The 21,926-nt window shown below is 28.0% G+C and overlaps 1 protein-coding gene across 1 annotated transcript in view; it reads left to right on the plus strand.

Annotated features, from left to right (window-relative positions):
* Positions 1-21,926, plus strand: part of LOC107457443 (neuronal acetylcholine receptor subunit alpha-10) — a 99,657-nt gene that overhangs the window by 66,291 nt on the left and 11,440 nt on the right. The window contains exons 4-6 of the mRNA XM_043046698.2: positions 952-1,061; positions 8,456-8,653; positions 11,770-12,107. Coding sequence (XP_042902632.1) covers positions 952-1,061; positions 8,456-8,653; positions 11,770-12,107 — 646 coding nt within the window. The remainder of the gene's footprint in view (positions 1-951; positions 1,062-8,455; positions 8,654-11,769; positions 12,108-21,926) is intronic.

Genomic DNA, 21,926 nt, shown 5'->3' on the forward strand with positions numbered 1-21,926 from the left:
TTTGCTGTTTAAAAAGTCACACTGCTCACTACCTAGTAAAAAATTCAGAATCACTAGCTCTCATGGTACCGGTGCTTTTTACCGTAAATTACATTTTTACCGGAACATGTTACTGGTCAAAAAAATCTGATATACCGTAAGATTTACAGAAGTACTTACCGCAAAATCACTGAATCTCTTTAAATAAATAAATATCACTGTAAAAATTACTGTGTTGTATTTATACGGTAAAAATGGGTTTTATAGATGATGCATCCAAAGTGTCGGTATTTTATACCGTAACTTGAACCAGAATTCTTTGCTACTTGGCCGATAGCTTTTCTTTCAATAAGAGTGCAATGCATAATTTTAAATGCACATTAGCGTGCTTTTCATGCACACTTAATTGGCATCAAAAAATTTATTTTCAAAAATTTTTTTCCGGATTTTAAAAGAATCATAAATGTTTTCTTTGATAACAAATAAACTTTCCGTTTTGCTAGTTTTTCTAACCATTCTATTTTTATGGTAGTAATGATAATTATTTTACATCTGTATTTGTTTCAAAACCAATTAAAACATTTTCCTTTTTTACCTACAAAATAAAACAATACCTTTCACACAGGTGTAACATAATGTAAAAATGTTAGTATTTTATTATTTTCAGCCTAAACTCAGTGTATCTAACTGATTGTATACAAAATAAATATTCAATGCTCTTTTTTTAAACGAAAAATACTCCTTTAGAATTTGAATAGTAGCTTTTCTTATAAAAATCGTCAATGAGAAAAACATTATAATGTCTTATTGTTGCTGAAAAGACTACAGCATTTTTATATAAAACTGCTTAAAAGCTTTTAAAAAATGCACATAGAACAATATTTTTATGCATTTATTTTTAGGTACTCTGAGACAATAATATTTCACTTAAATAATTTCAGTTTAATCAACTTGGATTTACTTTTTCTATAGGAATGGATGGATGATTATTTAAGTTGGAACCCAACTGAATACGGTAATCTGACCAAGATTCGCGTGCCTTGTGAAAAGATATGGCTTCCTGATATTGTTTTATATAACAAGTAATATTATTATTCTTATTATTAATTTTAATATTAAAAAACATATATAATGTTAGTAAGAAAAATCCTGGAAAACCACTAAAAGTGTTATTATGTCTATTAAAATTTATTGCTTAATGTACGTTTTATTTAGGTGCCACCAACATTATATCCGCGGGAGAAATTAACTTTCGAATTACGGCGTAAATGCCAAAAAAACAAGAAAAATGTTTTTAAAAAAAGGAAAAAAAACTCTACAATTTCAGTCAAAAAATATTCCCAAAAGTTAAAAAACCATTTTTTAATTTAAATAAACTGTTCTGTGAATGTTTTTAATTGGGCAATCATAAACACAATTTTAAGATTCAACTAACAACATTAAGATAACTGAACTTTCAAAAGCGTTCATTGCACTTTGAGCAAAATTATTAGATCCTTCAACCATACCGTTTGACAAATATTATAATTTTTCAAATGTTATGACGTGTTAAATTGAACCATGCTTCAGTCTAAGTTGGACCACTGTATAGTGTAAAATTAAGATGTGCGAAATGCAAAAAAGAAAAAAATAATAAAAAATATAAAGAAAAGAAACTGCGCATTTCTGACGGAAAATATCTCCAATAGTCAAAAATCTACTTCTTTTAAATTTCAATTAGCTGTTCAGTGTATGTTTTTAATACGACAATCATAAATATAATTTCAGAATACAACTAAAGTGAGTAAAATCGTACTATCGAGTATATTAAACTAATTTTCACAAACGTTTGTTGTACGTTGAACTAAATTATCAATACCTTGAACCATAATATTTGACAAAATGTGCTAAATTAAACCTCGACGGTTGAAGTTAAGTTACTGTATAATGTAATAAATTTTAAGATATACGAAAATTTCATTTAATATGGAACCATATTAAGTGTGAGGCAGTTGTAAATAATAAATAATGATTCAGAAACCTTCATACTTTTTAAATGTCTTACAATGTTTTAACCAATTATATCAAATAAAACCACAGCTCCAAAACTGTTTTGCAACATTTTGAAAAATTCGTTGCTAATAAAATTTGAATTATAATATCATACGAAAATCAACCATGGGTATGCGTTTTTCCTAATTTATTAGTTTGGCTAAAGTAAAACATCTAACAAAACATTTATGAAAAACTACACGTCAAAAAGATGCATGTCCCTAATATTTGATATTGGGATAATATTTCACAGCAGCGTTTCTTTTCAGATGTCGTCATTATAATCCCATTATATAAATCTACGAACAACCATTGCATGATTTTATAGTCGAGCTACTTCCTGAAAGTTCGCTTTATGAATTACTATGTATCTCTGCATGTTGCTGAAAATAGAATGCAATAGAAAAAGCATCATAAACTACTTTGCCATGGAAGATATTTTTTTCCTTTGAAGGAAAGTAAAAAATACTTTGGGATCTAAAGTTTTGGATTCTTCGAAAAAGACAGTTATGGATTTGAAGACTTTCCATCATTTTCTAAACAACATGGGCGATGTTTTAGTGATTTTTTAACTTTAAGATTTGAGCGATTTGTTTTATTTCAAAAATTGTTTCACTTGTTTCAATTTCATTAAGTAATGTCTCAAGTATGATATTTATCAAAGATGAAAAATCCTGCAACTAAATTCTGATGTTGATATTTCTGAGATAAGAAAAGGAAAAGAAGGGTAAGGTAAATTTAGAAAGTTGGATAACTAGAGTTTGATGCAAAGTAATTAAGCACAGCTCTCCTAATAATAATAAATAAATGGGATGATATATGGAAATAGTTCGTTTCTCGTGGAGATCTAGTTGCCTTCTCTATTTATTTCTTTTTTGTTTCTTTTATTTATTTATTTATTTTGCTTCAATTTGTAAAATACTAACGGGGGGTGGGCAAAATGATGGAAACAATTCCATGCTAACACAATTTTTGGTTTTTCTCAAAAAATACTTCCAGAATCATTTTATTAATTTGTAAGAGTTAAGTATATGTGATTTCGCATACTTATCAATGAAGTTTGATGCTTTTAGACTTTTTAGGGACCGACAATAAATTACAGACGGAATATAGTGTTCTTGTACACCCTATGCCAGAAAAAGTAACGATAAATTTATAACTTGCAGCAATTATTTCTGTTACTAAATGCAATAATTGCACACATTTTCATAAGCTTAGCTTAAGTATTTATGGAGATATAATAAAAAGTTTAATTTTTTTTCTTCTTAATTTTGTAGAGAATCGTATTTGGAAACTAATGAAAAAGTCCGATTTGAATTAAAATATAAACAAATTTAAGTAATTTTCTAAGTAGTTCTTGCATTTTAAAAGAAACTCAAAATCATAAGGGGCTTTCTGCAAACATTATTTTTTATCATGAGACAAAATTAAATTACAAATGTTAATGCCATACAATAAATGTTCATACACAGAAATACAATTGTATAAGAAAAGATAACATGCAGAAAGATACTTTTATGGGGATGATCCCAAACAATGCCATTCCAATTTTTAATAAATTTTATTTAATAGTACAAAGTTAAATTTATGCAAAATCCAACATCATTTTGCGTTTCTTTTAGAAAATACAAAAACTACTTAGAAAAGTGCATTAGACTTTTTAAATTTTTTAGATATTCAAATCGGACTTTTTCATGAATTGCCAAATACGATTTTTTTTCAAAATTAAGAAAAACATTTCAAACTTTACCAGCGCATGAAAGAACTACTTTAATTACCTATATCTAGCGCAATTTGTGATGAAATTTTCTAAATTTTAAAACAATAATTCTATAACTAATTTCAAATTAATTTTAAAATTTTGTTTAGTTTTATTGAATATTCTCAAAATTATAGCAAAAAAACGTAAGACAAAAAAGTTAGTTTCTAATAAAACTGTGAATATCTCCATAAGTATTTAAGTTAGGTTTACGAAATTTTGCTCAATTATGGCATGTAATAACCAAAAATATTGCTTCAAGTTACAAATTTATTGCTACATATTTTGGCATAGGTTGTTAAAAAAAACACTATTTTTCGATCGTAATTTATTGTTTATCCCTTAAAAGTGTAAAGGCCTTAAACTTCCTTGATAAATATGAGAAATCGCATGATCTGCACACTTCTGAAGCTATAAAATGCTTCCTTAAGTATTTCTTGAGAAATATTAAAAAATGTATTAGTGTAGAAGTGTTTCCGTATTCCATACCCATACTCTTTTAGTGAAACAATAGTAAAGAAAAAATATTTTTAAATATATTTACGCTATACGTTATTTCAGTACAAAAAATTCTTTTTTTTAAATAAAAAATCTTTAAGAAAATATTTATTTTTAAAGTAAGAGTCATGGAGCAGTATTTTGAGTAAATGGCCTTTTGAAACACATATATGGCTGAATTTGCTGTTGCCGCACTTAGTCAATTCTTTCAAGACCCGGTTGTTTATGGGCCTCTTGAAATAAATACTAAATACTTCAAGAAGGAAAAGGTACTGTGATAAAAAATTGAGTGACCAGCCCTTCTCAGCAAAAAGGGAAAATATATGCCTCAGAATTTACTCAGCAATGAAAACGCGTTGTCTTCTTTGGCAGCATCAAAATTTAAGCGACCCTGAATTGTAAGCTTGTCTTTCATGGACAACATTTCTTCGCATAAATGGCGCCCTGTCTTAAGAATGGAAAGTTTTAAAACCTAATAAAAAGCAATGACTGCTAATGTATTTTTTAAAAAAATAAATAAGAACACAAAGTGAAAAAAGATATTTGTAATACGAATCTGTGATACAAAAGTAACTAATAATAAAAATAAATACAATTTCATCTTCTAATAGTTTATATAAAAGTAATCATTTACATTTTGAAGAATGTCACCTTAATTATTAAAAAACATAGAAGATTTATCTTAAATGATAGATTATATCAATTATTTTCTTTTGATTATCGTTTCGTGCTTCTGTTGCTTCGTTCTTTCTGTTCTTTCTACGAGATGATTAAACACCACTACAGATATTTTTTCTTCCCTCATCCGTCAAAAAAATAATAAATAAATATGATTAAGGTATCCATTTTTTCTTCATTATCCCTAAAAAATGGGTGAATTTCTTGTTTGATTGTATTCTATTTAAAAATAATTGTCTTTGAGAAATTATAACTCAATTTGTGAAATAGTAGCTAAATTAATATTCTGAGTAAAATGCACGATTAAAGACTTTTAAATACTTATTTATAAAAAAAACTGAAACAAGATAAAAAGTAACAGTTCTTAAACTTTATTTAAAATCAAAGTTAAAAGAAATTTCTTATACATCACACATTTTAACTCTTACTGCATTACTTGGCTATGATATTATAAGCTATGAGCTTGGCTATGAGCTCTACAACTACCTTTTTACCTCTATGATTTTGAAACCGTTTACAACTAGCATGGGTATAACAATAAATCATACAATGAATACAAAACTATACAATTTTTAATCATTTGCAACTAACATGGTTTCAAAACCAGAACAATTTTTGCCTGAACATGGAAGCTAGGTTTTTTGTTAGTTAATGGACATTGGGCCCTGGAAAATCTTCATGTGTTGAAGGAAATAGCGGTAATATTGTGGCATAAACGCTGGAAATAGAACCCCAATTCTGTCAGTCATGAGATTGACTGATTAGCCCCCTCTGTTGTAATATGTACGCAATTGCCAGGAACTTAATGGCTTCATTAGGTGGGCTTAGTTTGCAGCGATAAAATTCTGATCGTTTAACCATAATGTGAAAAAGCAGTTAATAAACGGTTTTTCTCACAGTTAACAGTTTGAATACTGTCTTGTTTATGGTTATTTAACTGGTTTGTTTGAATATGGTAAAAATTTTTTCGAGAAGTTTCTAATAGTTTAGCTGTATGGAAATATCAAAAAACTCCGCAATTTTGTCGAAGTACTTTAGTAATGACTTTATTATTTATGTAAGATTAGCAATAAAATATGGTTTTATAATGTGTGACAAATTTTGAGATAAAATGTGATAAAATCCTGAAATTTTATCATGCTAAACTTTACTTTTTAGTTTGTATCCTATACTAAATGAGTAGTTTTCAAAACTATAAATTGCGAACTATAATTTTGAAAACCAGAATTTCCGGTAAACCGTTACCTTATGATTGGAAAAATTATCAAATCAAATGCTAAAATACCGTATATTTTGGTTTTATTAACCAAAATTATGTTGTTGTTCTTTTTTAACCTGAAGTGTTATTGTCATAGAGTGCGATAATTTTAGAAGAATTTTTTTCTCCGTGTAATTATCAATTAAAATACTTTCACGAAAACAAAGGAAAGATTAATTAGTGTTTAAATTATTAGTGTAGAACTAGTGTTTAAATTGAAGACATTTATTATTTTTTTTACATTTATAAAACCTAGCAAATATTTTCCCTTAAAATTAACTTATTTTAATATACATTGGCAGCTCTTTTTGATATAATGTTTCAATAAAATTCCATCATGAATTATTTTGTGATGTACTTTTTCGTATTTCTTTATTCAACAGAAAAATAAATTTCGATCTATCATTATTTCCTTTAAATGGAAATAAAAAGTAAGAAAAAGAAGTTAGCTTTCGAAGGAAATATATTTTTTCAATTTCTTTTCTGTAGAAAAATGATTCAAAAGTATTTTGCTTGAAAGACATAAAAGAAAAGCTTCAAAAAGTTTTTTGCAACTTTTTATTAACACCTACCTATTGTGAAGAACCTTTGAAAATCGATGATGTCTCAATACTTTTGAAAATTTGAAAAATTGTTCATCTTTAAGACGTCTTCGCATATTTTAAAATATGCAAGGGAAAATGATAGAAATATTTCTATTTTAGGAATTTTTAAGATAGTCTGAAAAAAATTTAAAGTTTCATTTCTTTTTTCTGATTGTAGTAGATACTCTTCTTTCTTAACAATTTACTTCCCATTTTTAGAATATTTTGGATTTAAAATTTTAAATAATTATTATGTATGGAGTGTTAATAATTTCCACAAATCATTTTCTATCTAGTTTCTTTTTAAACAAATTAAATTTAATAAAACTACAATGCAATAATATTGAATTTAGGGCGCAACGAATTTAAGCTTTTCCAAGTGCCTTATCTCAACAATCAAAAACACAATTTTTTAGCCTTTAGGCAGCAGGTTTTTGCCACTAGGCAGCAAGTTTTGGTCTCCTCACCACCACGAAAGTTTCTTCATCTTCTCCAAACTTTTATGCCATTAAAATCAAGCCTATTATAATTTAAGGCACTGGATTCAGCCAACTTTTAATATAGCAAGCATAGAGGCTATTAATGTTAGAAAATCTTGAAAAATTGGCATTACTCCCCTTTTCTTTTGTTTCAGCGTTGTATGTTGCAGCGTTATCATGTTGAAGTTTCGACTTTTGTACTAGTATAAATAAGAACGGAAAATTTGATGAAACAAAAACTAATTGGATAAGGTTTGAACCCCAACATAATAAATAATGTAGAGAAAGAGAGCGATTAAATGAAAATTAATTAGTACTCAATATAATTAATAATAAAAACGGTGAACTTTCAAAGAGTTATTAAACAAAACAAAACTAATTGCATATTATAGTACTCAATAAAATAAATATGGTAGAGATTGAAAGCTACAAAATTAATTGGATAGCGTTTAGTACTCAATAAAACAAATATGGTCTGTAAGGGCTTCAGAATAGAGATGGCATAAAAATTAATTGAACACCGTTCAGTCTTGAATAAAATATATATGGTAATTAATGAGAATAGAGAATGAGTGTTTCAGAACACTGATGTCACAAAAATTAATTGGATATCGTTTAGTACTCGCGATAAAAATGTAGTTAAGAATATTCTAGTTAATTGAGTTAAGTTAAATTAGTTAAATTACTAGTTTTCAACGAGTTGAGTTAAATTACTAGTTTTCAACCTTAAAGAACAATAATAATAAAACTCTTAATATGGATGTATTTGTCGAAGTAAAACAATTCCTGATTATAAGACTCTGGTTGAAATATGGTAAATAGGAGCTACAAAAAAGCATAAAAATGAATTGAACATCGTTTAGTGTTCAATAGAATAAGTATGGCAGAGAAGGAGAGTTTCAGATCAATGATGTCACAAAAATTACTTAGATATCGTTTAATTTTCGCGATAAAAATGTAGTTGAGAATATTCTAGTGTTAAATTACTAGTTTTCTATCTTAAAAAGCAATAATAATAAAACTCTGAACTTTGATGCACCCTTCGAAGTTAAAGGCATTTCTGATTGTAGGGCTCAGATCAAAAGATCTGTTAATTGAGTTCAGACCTTGATGCTAAAATTGATTCCACGGTTCGTTTGTTTATTTCTCTTTGATTTTTTAGTTTAAATTTTGAAGATTCTTTTTCTAGCGCTGATGACTACACGCGTGGATACATGAATTCAAGAGCAATGTTGGAACCAAGTGGAAATGTGTTTTGGCCACCTCCCACGAAATTAAGAAGTACGTGTCCCGTGGACGTTACATATTTTCCTTTTGATGACCAAACTTGCATAATGAAAATGGGGTCTTGGATTTATGATGGTTTACAAGTGGACGTCATGAACAGGTATTATGATTAACTCTGTGTCAAGGATTTGTTTAACTTTCACGTTATTTAAAAGTTTTTTAAGATAATATCTATTTCTTTTTTACTTATACTTTGCTATATGCATAGTTGCGCAGATACAATGAAACTTAAAATGATGAAATAATTGAATTTATAAATCATTTAACCTGCGTCATTCCTCTTCCCATTTTGGAGTCATGACCCTCTTTACTGACAACTGGATTCTGCAAAAGAATTTTATGAATTTGAGGGTGGTTTCTTGATTATCAGGCTCTTAGTTAAGCAAAACTTTCCTTCATACGTGTATTTCAAATCGCAAAATATTTTGGAAGCGAACATTGAGCCGTGAGTAAGAGTAAATAAAACACTATATCAATTGATTTAAACTTTATATTCAAAAAACATCTTAGTTTAGCAATAAGAAACAAAAGTGACTACAAATTAGGGGGTTCTATAGCGAAGCGAGGATGGATCTTCCAATAAGTCTAAATAATGGTGATATATTTACAAAACAAAACAACTAACTACAACAACTTTACTAACTTTTTACTAACTTTAACAAAAGTGACTACAAATCAGGGGGTTCTATAGCGAAGCGAGGATGGATCTTCCTATAAGTCTAAATAATGGTGATTCATTTTGTAATGAAAATCTATTTATAAAAAAAAAATTTAAATCTCAAAATATTTATTTCGTCATAAAACATAAAAGATAATATCTGAAGCTGTTTCTCATTGTTTTCGGGACATTCTCATAGTACGGAAAATTCATTTGATGGTATTCTTAATTAACAAAGAAGAACCGTAAATCTTTGGCTGTCATTAACGTAAAATTAATAAAGGATATAATTAATAAAGAGTTCCTGAAAATCATTTATTTATCACTTGTTTAGCGGTACTTTTTTTCTGTTCTATTGTGATTACAGAAATATTTAATATGCATTTATTGAAATTATCTTTAACTAAATTTAGCTATTATTTATATTTATCTTAGATTGTCTTTTCACATATTTTTTGTGTTTTTACAAAAGTTAAAAGAAAAAATCATGACCATTTTATTCCAAACTAAAGGCTTTAAACTAAAAATTATGTTGTTATGTATATTTTAAAGTAGCTCTATGATATTATTTAATTACGCAGCATTTTACAATAAGCATGTTTACAATTACTTAACGCTAAATAAGTTATATTTAGTTATCAAAAAGTTTTATTTTCATAATATATTGCATGTAAGAAAATAGGTAACAATAAATTTAAGTAATGAAAATAATTATAAAAAAATAATTATTTTAAATTATGAAGAAGTACTAGCAATTAACTATTTGCAGTAGTGTTAGATGATCTTTTTGTCAAAAACATTTAACGAGTTCCCAATAGCGTAACTAAACCGTGTCAATAGTTTTGTTAATAGTAACAATGTCAATAGTAACCAAAAATTTAAAAAAATAAATTAGTAAATAAATAAACAAATTCAAAGATAACCCAGAAAAGTTTTTGGTTCATGCATTAAAAAATAAAAGGCTGTATTTTTTATAAATATTATCCTTTAACTTTATTATTCCTTTTAGAGACCTCTACCCGCACCATCTTGGATTGCAGGATAAATTTTTAAATTGCGTTTTCTAGATATTTTTTTGAACTTGAAAACTTTTTGATGATAGTATTATTAGACAGCACAATACCTTTCAAATAAGGTATGGAATAAAAGGGTCCCTATATTAGATCAGATGAAATAAAGCTAGATAATTTTTAGAACTTTTATGAATTTTTCCTCAAAACTTTTTAGATGAAGCTAAATTTTTTTTAATGTTAATTTTATGAAAATTAAAATATTTATCAGATATTAGACTTATAGATAAAGATATTAGATTTAAAGATAGATATTAGATATTAAAAGCAAATAAATTTTAACTATTTAAATATCTTTGAAACATGACAATACAACAAGGAACAGGCTTCATAACCTAGTATTGGTCGATGAAATATTTAGGTCAGATCACTACTTACATACTCCAGCTCGATAAACCGTTCATTTTGTATACCAATAGAGGGAGTAATCTGACTGCGATTTTAGTAATGATCTGAAAAGAATTAGTTAATTGACTCTTCCTAGGTTTTGAAGACTGTGTTTTTCTGTATTACTCTGCCATTAGACCTGTAATTGAGAGTTTTAAACAGCCATATTTTTTGGAAATTTCGGAAAATAAAATTTTGAAGCCTTAAGGACGATTTCATCCATCTTCAATCCCAGTGAAACCCTGCGCTCAGTACAATACGTAAAAATGTAAATAGCTGAACGTCGACAATAGCATTAATATATTCTTCCTAATAATTAAATCAGGTCGTTAACAGCAACCAAGCGTTTCCTTTCTTATTAAAAAAAAGGAAAAGAAAAATATTGTAATTGTTTCGTGACTAAGATTATCATTTTCCGAAAGTGAAATGTTCTATCACTTCGAAAATATAGTGAACTAAAAAGTGAAAAAGTATAAACAATGTCACATAAACAGACATGCGATCTGTTGTTGCTACTTTTAATGACGCATGAATAAGCCAAACTCGCCAACCAATGACATTTTGCAAATTAAGTCAAGAAAAAAGAGCTCCTTTCGTTTGACAAGTGATCACCGCAAGTGTGAAAGTACATCTATGTTCAGAACCCCACAGATAGATGGCAGCACCACCCATTTGTGAGGCTTCTTAATAAATTTAGACAAAGATCTGATGGGGAAGGAAACTTTCTTCAGGTCCCTGAACCCATGGTACTCCTCAGAGACATACCACTTGACTTATAATTCCACAGATTTTACAAGCACGTGTTTTTTCCAATGCTATAATAAAGTAATTCTTTATTGAAGAATTACTAAAAAAAATCAGTATTTCGATAATGATGAAGATGTTACCTAAATGATACAAATAAAAAGTATCGAAAAGATCATATGTCCATTTCTGTGATATTTGAAATTTTCCCGCTTTTTTTATTACTTCTTTTGCATTTAGGACATTATGTTTATCATTATGTTTAGCAATTATGTTTAGCATGTTCATTATGTTCATTATGTTTAGCAATTCATTCATTTTTATTTCTAAACTTTTCCCATGTTATTAAACTTCCAGGACATCAGAAGTGGACCTATCAAATTATGTGCCAAACGGTGAGTGGGAGTTGTTAGATGCCAGAATAGTCAGGAACGTAGTGTACTATTCGTGTTGTGTGGAACCTTTTCCAGATGTTACGATAACACTGGTGATTCGGAGGAAGACATTGTACTATATGTACAATGTAGTGATGCCCTGTATGATGATGTCAGTGTTAACTCTTCTCGTCTTCTGCCTTCCACCAGATTCCGGGGAGAAGATAGCTCTTGGCGTAACTGTCCTGTTGGCGTTTTCTGTTTTTATGTTGGCGATCGCTGAAAAAATGCCAGAGACATCAGAATCCATTCCATTGCTGGGTACGTTTGTTCTTCCATTTCAACTTTAACTCACTAATACCGAGTCTCATTTTTGTTAATATTTAAATTTCTATGTCGTAAAGTCATGAAACTACTGAAAACTTATTTTTCAGTAACTTTTCAGCAAAAGACTTTAAAAACGTTTTAATACTTTTAAAAAGTATATAAAATTTTCTTAAACCGGAATATGCATTTTGCCATGATGTATTCTGGAATTATATAAGTCCTAAAGGAAATCAAATTCTAAAGTTATGGAAGATTTAAAAAAAATATTCATGCGATTGTATTTATTGGATACGAATTAGTCAATTGCTAAAAATGCAACGAACTTGGAATTTTATTTCTTTAACCTTGCAAAAAACTGTTTTTATGGTAAACTTGGAAGTATAAATGGCTGCATTATATAAATAATTCATTTAGTAATTCTGATACAATTAATATCATCTGATAATTCTGATACAATTGATACAATTAATACAATTAACAAAATTTCTAAGAAAACGGTCATTGTAAGCAAATTAAAGCCGTAGAAATAATTCATATAATGAAAGTTTGCAACCAATATTTTAAAATTCATTTCAGTCTAAATTAGACAAATATCAAATTATTTATCTCAGGAAATACTGATTTCATTTTCAAAATAATTTTTTATTCTCTCAAATTACTTTAACGTAAATTTTTTATAATGTTTTAAACATTCACTTTTTCAAATATTAAAAAAAATATCAACGACTAAATGTTTAGAAAAAAAGTTCATGTTAAAAGTTTTATTTATTACTAGAGAAAAAACAGCGTAGGTAAAATGAATATTTGGGATGATTACATTAAAATAATTTTGTAAGCACATTTTTGAATGTAAATAGATGGATTAAAGCTTAAAATGTACCTCTGTAAGAATGTACACCATAAAAAATGGAAAAGTTACTACTTATTTGTATTTCAAAACGATTTGCCATTGACACGTTTACTCTACAAATCATTAGAATGAAAAGTACTGTTCAGAGAAGATGACACAAAAAATTTCAAAATTGTACTCATACCCAGATCTGTCTCATTTCCATGGTTTTTAATTCATACTTTTAAAAAATTTTCTTAGTTTTAATCTAATTATACAAAAATGCAAAAATAATATTTTCATTATAAAAAAAAAATCTTCTCAGCATGCGACATCTGTAATCTAACCAAATGATAAGTTGTGAATAAAAAAGCTGAATTTTTTTCTCCTCAATTCTTTCATCTAAGAGCCATCAAACAAGCAATTTAATGGAGATCGATAACACTCTGAAATGCATGATTTATTATTTGAAGCACTATTAATCGCTCGATTATCAGGCCTTGTAACCATTGTTTTCATTAAATTAAAATTATCTCCATTGAGAAATCGGTTCGATGAATAGTCTATTCCCATATAGATATATCGATTCAGTAACTCTGAGTTGCATGGATGCTCTAAAGCAAAGACATAATTGGCTTCCAAGAATGTCATGATAATTTTAGGTTATCACGTTTGAAGATAAGACTAATTTTCTGCAAGACTGAAATCCACTCTATCCTTAGAGAAAAGCAGAAAGAAGTTTTTAGTAGATGGTTAATGGGACTATTAATTTGTATAATACATGAAGTGTGAAAAAAAACGAATCTAAAAGAACTTTATATGTAGTTTTTACTATTTCTAACTGTGCTTATATGTATTACTAACTGAAGAAGGAAAATAGCTTGAAGTGCTAATTTAAGAAATGAAAATATATGTTTTAAAACTTATCATGCATTTCTAAGTTTATAGTCGTTATCTTCTTTTTGGAGGAATTTAAGCACAATATTATCGATGCATTTAATCCATGCATACATTTTCAGATGCAATCTAAAATCTATAATTGAACGTAGTCATTAAATATTCCATTAATAAATTTCAGCTATGACATATGCATACATTTTATTGCATTGCATGAATTTCAATATTGTAAAATGGTAAGTTTGAATTAAATTAAATGAAATTAAAGGTTAAAACCAATAATAAAAATATCTTTAGTTTAAATATAACTAAAATACAGAATTTTTTAACTGCTTAATTTTTGTCAGAATTTAAAATAATTAAAATATGCAATAATTTTACTCAAAAATTTTAAGTGTTTTAAAATAATGTGATTACAAAAATGTCAAACATGTATCTTTCGCATTTTTTTTATTACTGCTCATCAAGAAGATCTTTATACAAGAAAGATATTATTACGTTTCGTTGACTTTTTTTTTTTTTTTTGAAAGAGAGAGTAAACCATTTACGTCAGTGGTAAACTCTACTTAATTTGTCGAAGTTCACAACAATTACGGGTACGGACCTATTTTCTTCGGAAACGTGAGATAGCTGTGTCAATTACAAACCAACTCTCCAAATTTTGCGGAAATTTCTTAGTAGACATAATATTTTTTATTTCATATTATTTAAGTTTATCGATGCACATTTTAGAAGCGTGAATATAAACAAATTAAATACTTGGTTTTAGGTAGATTTCACAATACTCTTCCAAGACGACGTACAAACATACCAACCACTTTGATTTTGCTTGCGCTTACCTGACATAAAAAGTCAAAGATAGTGAAACACGTTCAAAAAACTTCCAGTGAAAATCATTCTTGATTGAATTGATGGGTAATCACTCAACCTTTTAAATAATTAAAAGTGGATTGCTCTATTTTGAGAAAAATTCGTTTTTCCCTATTATGAGAAAAATCCTTTTTAACTCATAACTTTTCTTTCTCTATTATTCAAAAATCATTTTTTTCCTATTATGAGAAAAATCAACTTTGCCTTCCTAACGCAAAATTTTCGCAAGTTGTAAAAGGGACATATATTCGACGACACACACACAGAAATGCATCATTTTATAATCATAGAAGCTATACATCTAAGCAATTACAGTTACAAAAAAAAACTATGCAAATAAATCAATTTTCTTCCTTACCAAGTTAAATATGAATCTTAAACAATGTAACAAAATATTTGCTTAGGTACCGAATTCCTTATCTTTTTTACATATTTTGTTTATGATTAAACAAATAAGTAAATAAATACAATCAGCAAGACTCTTCTCAAATCGTGTGTGACATTAGTAAATATTTGTAAATAATTTTTATTTTTTTTACCAGTAGATAAATATAATTACGTCTTGTTTTCGTATTCGTAAAACAAGACATTTATCTTTTTTAAATTGTCTGATTTTGCTCAAAAATTAAACTTTTTCCTCTAGACTTGTTCAAAATTTAAAGTGTAAACAATAAAAAATATTTGCTTGACTTTAAATTAATTTTATTATTACAATGACCTAACAATCCTAACATTTTTACTGAATTACAAGATTCTTGTTTAATTCAAAACTTAAAAATGAATTCAATCTTAGGCAAACAATTTAAATTTCGTTTCAAATTAGTTCGTCTTCATGCAGTTTTTTTCCATTCAATAAATTTTGTTTGCATTTTGTATAAAAGCATGCTTGACTGATTTAAGATATTACTTAAAATAAATGATAATGAATGAGCAACTAGTTCAGAAAAATTAAGTTATTTCTTCTTTGCATTAAGATATCTTTTACTTTTAAAATTCTTATCTTGAGTATATTCTATACTTTTATAGGGTAGATACTTTTAAAATTCTTATTTACTTTTAAAATTCCTATCTAATAGATATCTTTCAATTTTAACATTCTAAATTAAGTTTGAAGGCATAGAATATTTCTTGAAGGTAAAATTTTTATTAAGTTGCTTAGGAATTATGCTCTCTGTTAGGTTCACTCTTCATGATCAACATAATTTTTCTCACACTTTCTTACAAAATAAATTACTATTTTTTATGTTACCAAACATTTTTGTTTATTTTTTTCCATTTTTCTTAAGTAAAAAAAACTAAGTTTATGTAGTTCTCGGCCCTTTTCGTGAAATGAAATTATTTCAAACATGCATTTCGTTTAAGTAAACTATATTTTAAGAAATAAGTTTGCATAGTTCAGATTATTATTTATCTTAAAATCAACTTCTAAAGAATGTTCGTAAGTTAGAACTTGTATATATCTTATGCTATTCTTACAGAGAGTTCATCTGATGAACAAAAAGTTTTAAATCAATTTAGTTGCTTGGAAAACATTTTCATTAATAATTTAAAAAAGAACTTATTGAAATCACAACCTAATTTAATATTTATCTTTAGAATACTACAAATTATTAAAAGAGGTAGTGGTATTTTAAACTTTCTGTGACTAATAAAAACTTCTTAAAAATCTTTGTCCCGTTAAAAATATTTGCTCCTTATTATTTGAATAAATTCTGTAAAGGAATATTTCATTTATTTTAATAAATATGCTCCCGTGTTTTGTAGTCACTTTTTCATAACGTTATTCAAAATTCATCCGAGATATGCAGTGTAAAAAAGACAGAAAAAGAAACAGAGCACCTTAATGACTATAATGACGAGAGGGGAGGAAGAGTTATATGGTATAATTGACTAATTGAAGATTGTGATGAAAACAGGATAATGAAAATGACAGTTGAAGAGGAAAACTGGATCATAGTTATAATAAAACATTTATTCAGTAGTATTTATAGAGCTCGAGATACAAAATTAAAAGTATATTTCCTCCATAAGACCTTCTAATTGAAATAATAAATTTTGCGTAATAATATTGATAAGGACAGGCCATGGGAGATAAATCCTCCATGGCCAGTCTAATCACAAGCCAAATTAATGGGTGATTGAATTGTTCTCAACAGACAGCTAGGAGCATGGGAAGAGATTCATGGTTGGCTATTTTTCGAGAGATAAAATAGCCAAAAACAAAGCTAAGTCTCTATACTCAATATTAAATTTGAAAAATAATTTGGCGAAAGCTTATAGCCAAAAAGACTGTGAGAATTAGAATAACCATGTAACTGAAACATTTTTGTGGAAAGAAATAAAGAGTAATAAAAAGATTTTTTTTCGATTTTGTAGTGACAGAGAGTTTATAAGTTTTCATTAGTATTTAAATAAAAAAAATTTCTTTACACTGATTGTTAAGAAAAGAATAACATATTTATATTAGCCTTATAAAAAATTAAATAATTGGTTTAATTCAAATTAACTTCGATTAAGAATGATTAAAAAAATAAAATTAAGGAAGTAAAGAAATTTTAAAAGCTAGTAAATATGTAATGCCTTATTGTGGCATCACAATGACTTTTCATTTAATGTTTGAATCTACATGTATTATTATGTTACTTTAATTGCTCCAGAGGCAATTGATAGTTCTAAATAAATAGTTCTAAATAATTTTGACTGAAAAAAATTTCAGCTACAGAATTAGAAAACCATATATTTTTTAAATTAACTTTTTCATATCTTACGGATTTCGATTCTTAATACGCATATCTGTGGAGGTACACTGTAAAACTTTCAGAATCAAATTACGATAAACTCAGGGCGCCTGTTTTTTTTACCGTAAAATCCATTCTTACGAGAGCATGTTCAAAAAATCTGATATGAAGTAATTTTCCAGTAATAATTACCGTAAAATCACTGAATCACTCTTATACTGCAAAAATACGGTAAAATATTTTATTGGAAAAATGGATTTTACGATTGATGCACCGAAAGTGCTGGCAATTCTTAAGAAATTAAAAAAAAACATCAAATATGCTTTTTTTTTCTGACACTATTACCTACCCACTACTATTTTGACTATTTTACGAATGTCAACCCCTTCTTAAAAAATAGGTTTATTCATATAAAGTATACATTCTTAAGTCTAATTATTAAACTTGAAATATAACTTGCTTGAATGAACAGCCGGCTTATGATCTCCGGCTTATGAAACCATTAAGATCTCAACCAGAAATCCGACAACTGCATCAAAAGTTATTAAAGTTATCTGTTTTTATTTTGCTATAGTATTTCAGACTTACATAATCAACAAAGATTAAAAAGTCACCTGATTTAACTTTTATTTTTTAAAAAACATAGCAAAGTAATTCTTTATGAAGCTTACTTTATTTTACTTATAGTTTTGATAACCTAATAACAGCCATGAAAAATATGCAGGTGTAGAGCTCCTTTTTTAAAGAATCTAAAGTAAAATATATATTTTAGGTTACTTTCACTGATAAATGATGGTTTCCGTTGTATTATAGTAGTTATATGGTAATAAAAATACTCTAGTCCAGAAACTTTAAGGCTCTAACATTTTTAAATTGATATACACGATACACTATCCTCTTGCTCTTGTGTGAATAGTCTAGACGTAACGCGTTTACATTTCTTTGACTGAATACTCTCATTTTTCTCTAGCATAAGCGTAATATTTTCAGTAAACAGATCTGCTTATTTTATATATTACGCAGATCACAATAACATTTTGTATCGTAAACTTTACACGTTTTCTAACATACATTTTATCTCTATAGCGATATTATAATAAATATACTATATATATTATAATATTACTTTACTTGTCAAGTCACTATATTGCTAAAACATTCTAAAAAAACATATTAAATCCCTTCAAAAGAAAAACATGTTATTATTTTAAATCTAAAATTTGATTTCGATAGATAAATTCTAATTTGTAAGAATCAACTCAAAGTATTTCAAACCTGTATTGTTTTTACGAATAATGAAATACCATATATATAAATTTTAAAACTTGTGTTCTTGCAACTAAAATTATGTAACAAAGAAATATTGTTAACTTTGAAGTAGTCTATAAGTAATGTTAAGATATTGTTAGGATAAAATAAATTGAACTAATGAAATTTATGAAAAACGAAATGAATGATGAAGATTCAGTCTAAGAAGATATTTCTACAATATAACAAAAAAGTCCTACTTTTTTCTGCTTATATTTTATTCTGAGTGGTGATGGCTCAGTGACTAAGGCACTGAACTGTCAAAGTGAAAAATGGCTCACTCAGCTTCAGATCAATGGATACCAGCTTGTCAGGGAAGTAAAGACGGCCCGTGCGCAGTGTTGACCAATTATTCATAATCATGCCGACCTCTAGCCCACAACGGGCTGCTGCGGTAGTGATTTTGCTTAACATTTTATTTCACTTTATAAACTATATGAACTCGCACTTTGCGAGTTTATTTTAAACTATGTTTAAGAAGAAGTTCAAGAAAATATTTTTGGAGCTTTAGAAGATACCACATCACTGTTACTGAAAATTCTATAAAAATTATGCTAATTTTACTTTAAAACTAGTGCACACATTTAAAATTCAGATTTCATAATTTCTTTTCGGAAAAAATTCATTTAAATAAAATGATTTTAAGAACATTGTATTTAATAATGAAATTTTGTAACTAAAGAAAAGAATACTATAAATTTTAAACACGAAATTTGCTTATCCATGTAATTCATTAAAAACTTTTTTTAAAATTGAAAAAAAGAATTATACTCAAATATAAAGTTCCACTTATTAAGCATGTTAATTCGTAAATAATGTATTTAGCATTATACAGTGTAATAAAATAACAATTTTCAAAAACTGCGCGTTTACAGTGGATTGAAAAGGATTAAATAATTCTATTTTGGTCAGTTTTGATCCTTCATAGCTACCAGCGGGCAAAATGACCCGAGTATATAATACAACTGGTTATACAATTTCGTGGGTAGGTATTAAGAGTTAAAATGAAAAAGTAGGCGTATCGCTTATATGCTTATCTATTATCAGCACTAAAGTAGATTTTCGAAACGTTGACGAACGCGGTAACAAAAAGGGTCAATTCAGAATTTATAATGAAAAAGAACAACTGAGTTAGAATAGAGAATCTATTTTTATCTTATATGGATCAGTGCAATCCCTCCACCTGACTAAAGTGGGGTTGAAATTTTAATTGATCATACATTTCCTTTGTCGATAAATTTTTCTTGTAGCGTACACAAGGCAACATTAACCTTTTTTTGTTATCAGGATTAGAGTTGGATACCTACAATTGACATAGTGTGTCTATCTCGATCTTGATTGGCTGTTGAGACATGGCATTTACTTACGTCAGTAACTGCTCTTTCAATTCTATTTCGAATAAATCAAGCTCGTCGAGTATCAATTCTCTTAATTGTCACATTCTATAATCCTTCACAAATATTCTTTTATATGAACTAAATATGAATCGAAGTCGTCAAGTACACAAAACAAAAATATATTACGGATAAAGCAAAATACATAAGCAAATAATAAATCTAAGTTATGTAAAAGGTGTATGCGAGAAAAAATTATGTTTCAACAAATTCCATCTGCGATACGGCCCTGTTTTTAATTAACTTCACATTAATTAACATTCTAACTTATTTGGAGAAATTTAGTTCAACTTTAACACTTTGTTATAAACTATCAGCTGAAGATGATATCATAGGTCGCATGTGTGGGTATCCGTGATATCTTTCTTCTTGAAGCGCGAGTATCCAATTGCAGTTTAAATTTAAGTCATTTTGCTATTCGGAAAACGGTTGAACTTTGATTGACAATAAACTTCTCTTCGTCAATGAAAAGGTTGGCATATGTTGCTGGTATCTTTTAGAAAACAAATAGGCCTAGTTTTTTTATAAGTCTAAAATTTGCAGTTGCTATTTGAGCACTGGTACAACTGATCTTTGAGTATAATGTTGTTATGAAAATGCGTTGAGCAACAATTCTTTTCTCCGGTTCTGAATTGCTCATCTTAGTTTCATCATTATCCAGACCTGTCAGGGTTTGTTGTGTATGAAGTCAGCCTACTCTGAGGTCAGCCTCCGACAGCGGGGTGACATATGAAGTACAGCGCTTGCTCAAAAACATGTTTGGGAGTTGGCATGACATGGGCATGCAAAAACTGCTGCAGTTTACAAGCAGTGTTTGCATCTAAGTGCACACAAAATATATGCCAAGCTCCTAACGCGAACATGTATCAAAAATTGCCAACTCTTGAAACTCTTTGCACATCCATCTTTTTTGCATGCTTTCTTAAATCGCGTGAAATGAGAAAAACAAAACTTATTGGATAAAAATTAGTGTTTTTTTCCCGGTTAATCATTCCCATCATTACTCGGTAAATTCTCATCATATTTAAATAATACTTTCTGTTCGCATTTAAAAAGAAACTGATTAAAAAATATGAAATATTGTTTTTTCCAGACGATTTTCTTCTATAACAAAACAAAAGTAAAATTTCTTTATCTAGAATTTGATTTGCTAAGGTCTTATCAGCATAGCATCATATTTTGTGGTCCAATCAAATCCAATGATTTTGCAACGTCATATAGTTGTTTCTTTTTCAAGAACGAATGTTCTCCTTATTTATCGAAATACGTCGCCAAGCCTAAGATCCCAGTAAAACTACAAAACTATAACCTTTTTTTAATAATTCTATGATATATATTGTAAAAGGTAGCAAAAATTAAGTTTTTGTCGGACATATTTAACTTTTAAAAGCTTCTATATTGCTTTGAAAGCATATTTGGATAATTTGATAACAAAATAAAACAGTACTACGAGGGTTGCTACTTATATTTCTGGCCTAATAATGAAAAAACAAATATGTAGGATCGAAATTGGTTTTATTGTTTTTCAAAATATTCTCCATGATGATCAATACACTTTTGCATGCGTTTGAACCAATTTTCAAAGCACTTTTTCCAGTCCGATTGAGGTAACTCCAAAACATGCGTTTTGAATGCATCAACCGCTTCTTCGGGGGTCGAAAATCGTTGTCCACGTAATTTATTTTTGATGTGTGGGAATAAGAAGAAGTCATTGGGTGCCAAATCAGGGCTGTACGGCGGATGACCCATCAGTTCGATCTTTCGCTCCGTCAGAAAT

The sequence above is a fragment of the Parasteatoda tepidariorum genome, chromosome 2, assembly GCF_043381705.1.
Source record: "Parasteatoda tepidariorum isolate YZ-2023 chromosome 2, CAS_Ptep_4.0, whole genome shotgun sequence".
Taxonomy (NCBI): Eukaryota; Metazoa; Arthropoda; class Arachnida; order Araneae; family Theridiidae; genus Parasteatoda; species Parasteatoda tepidariorum.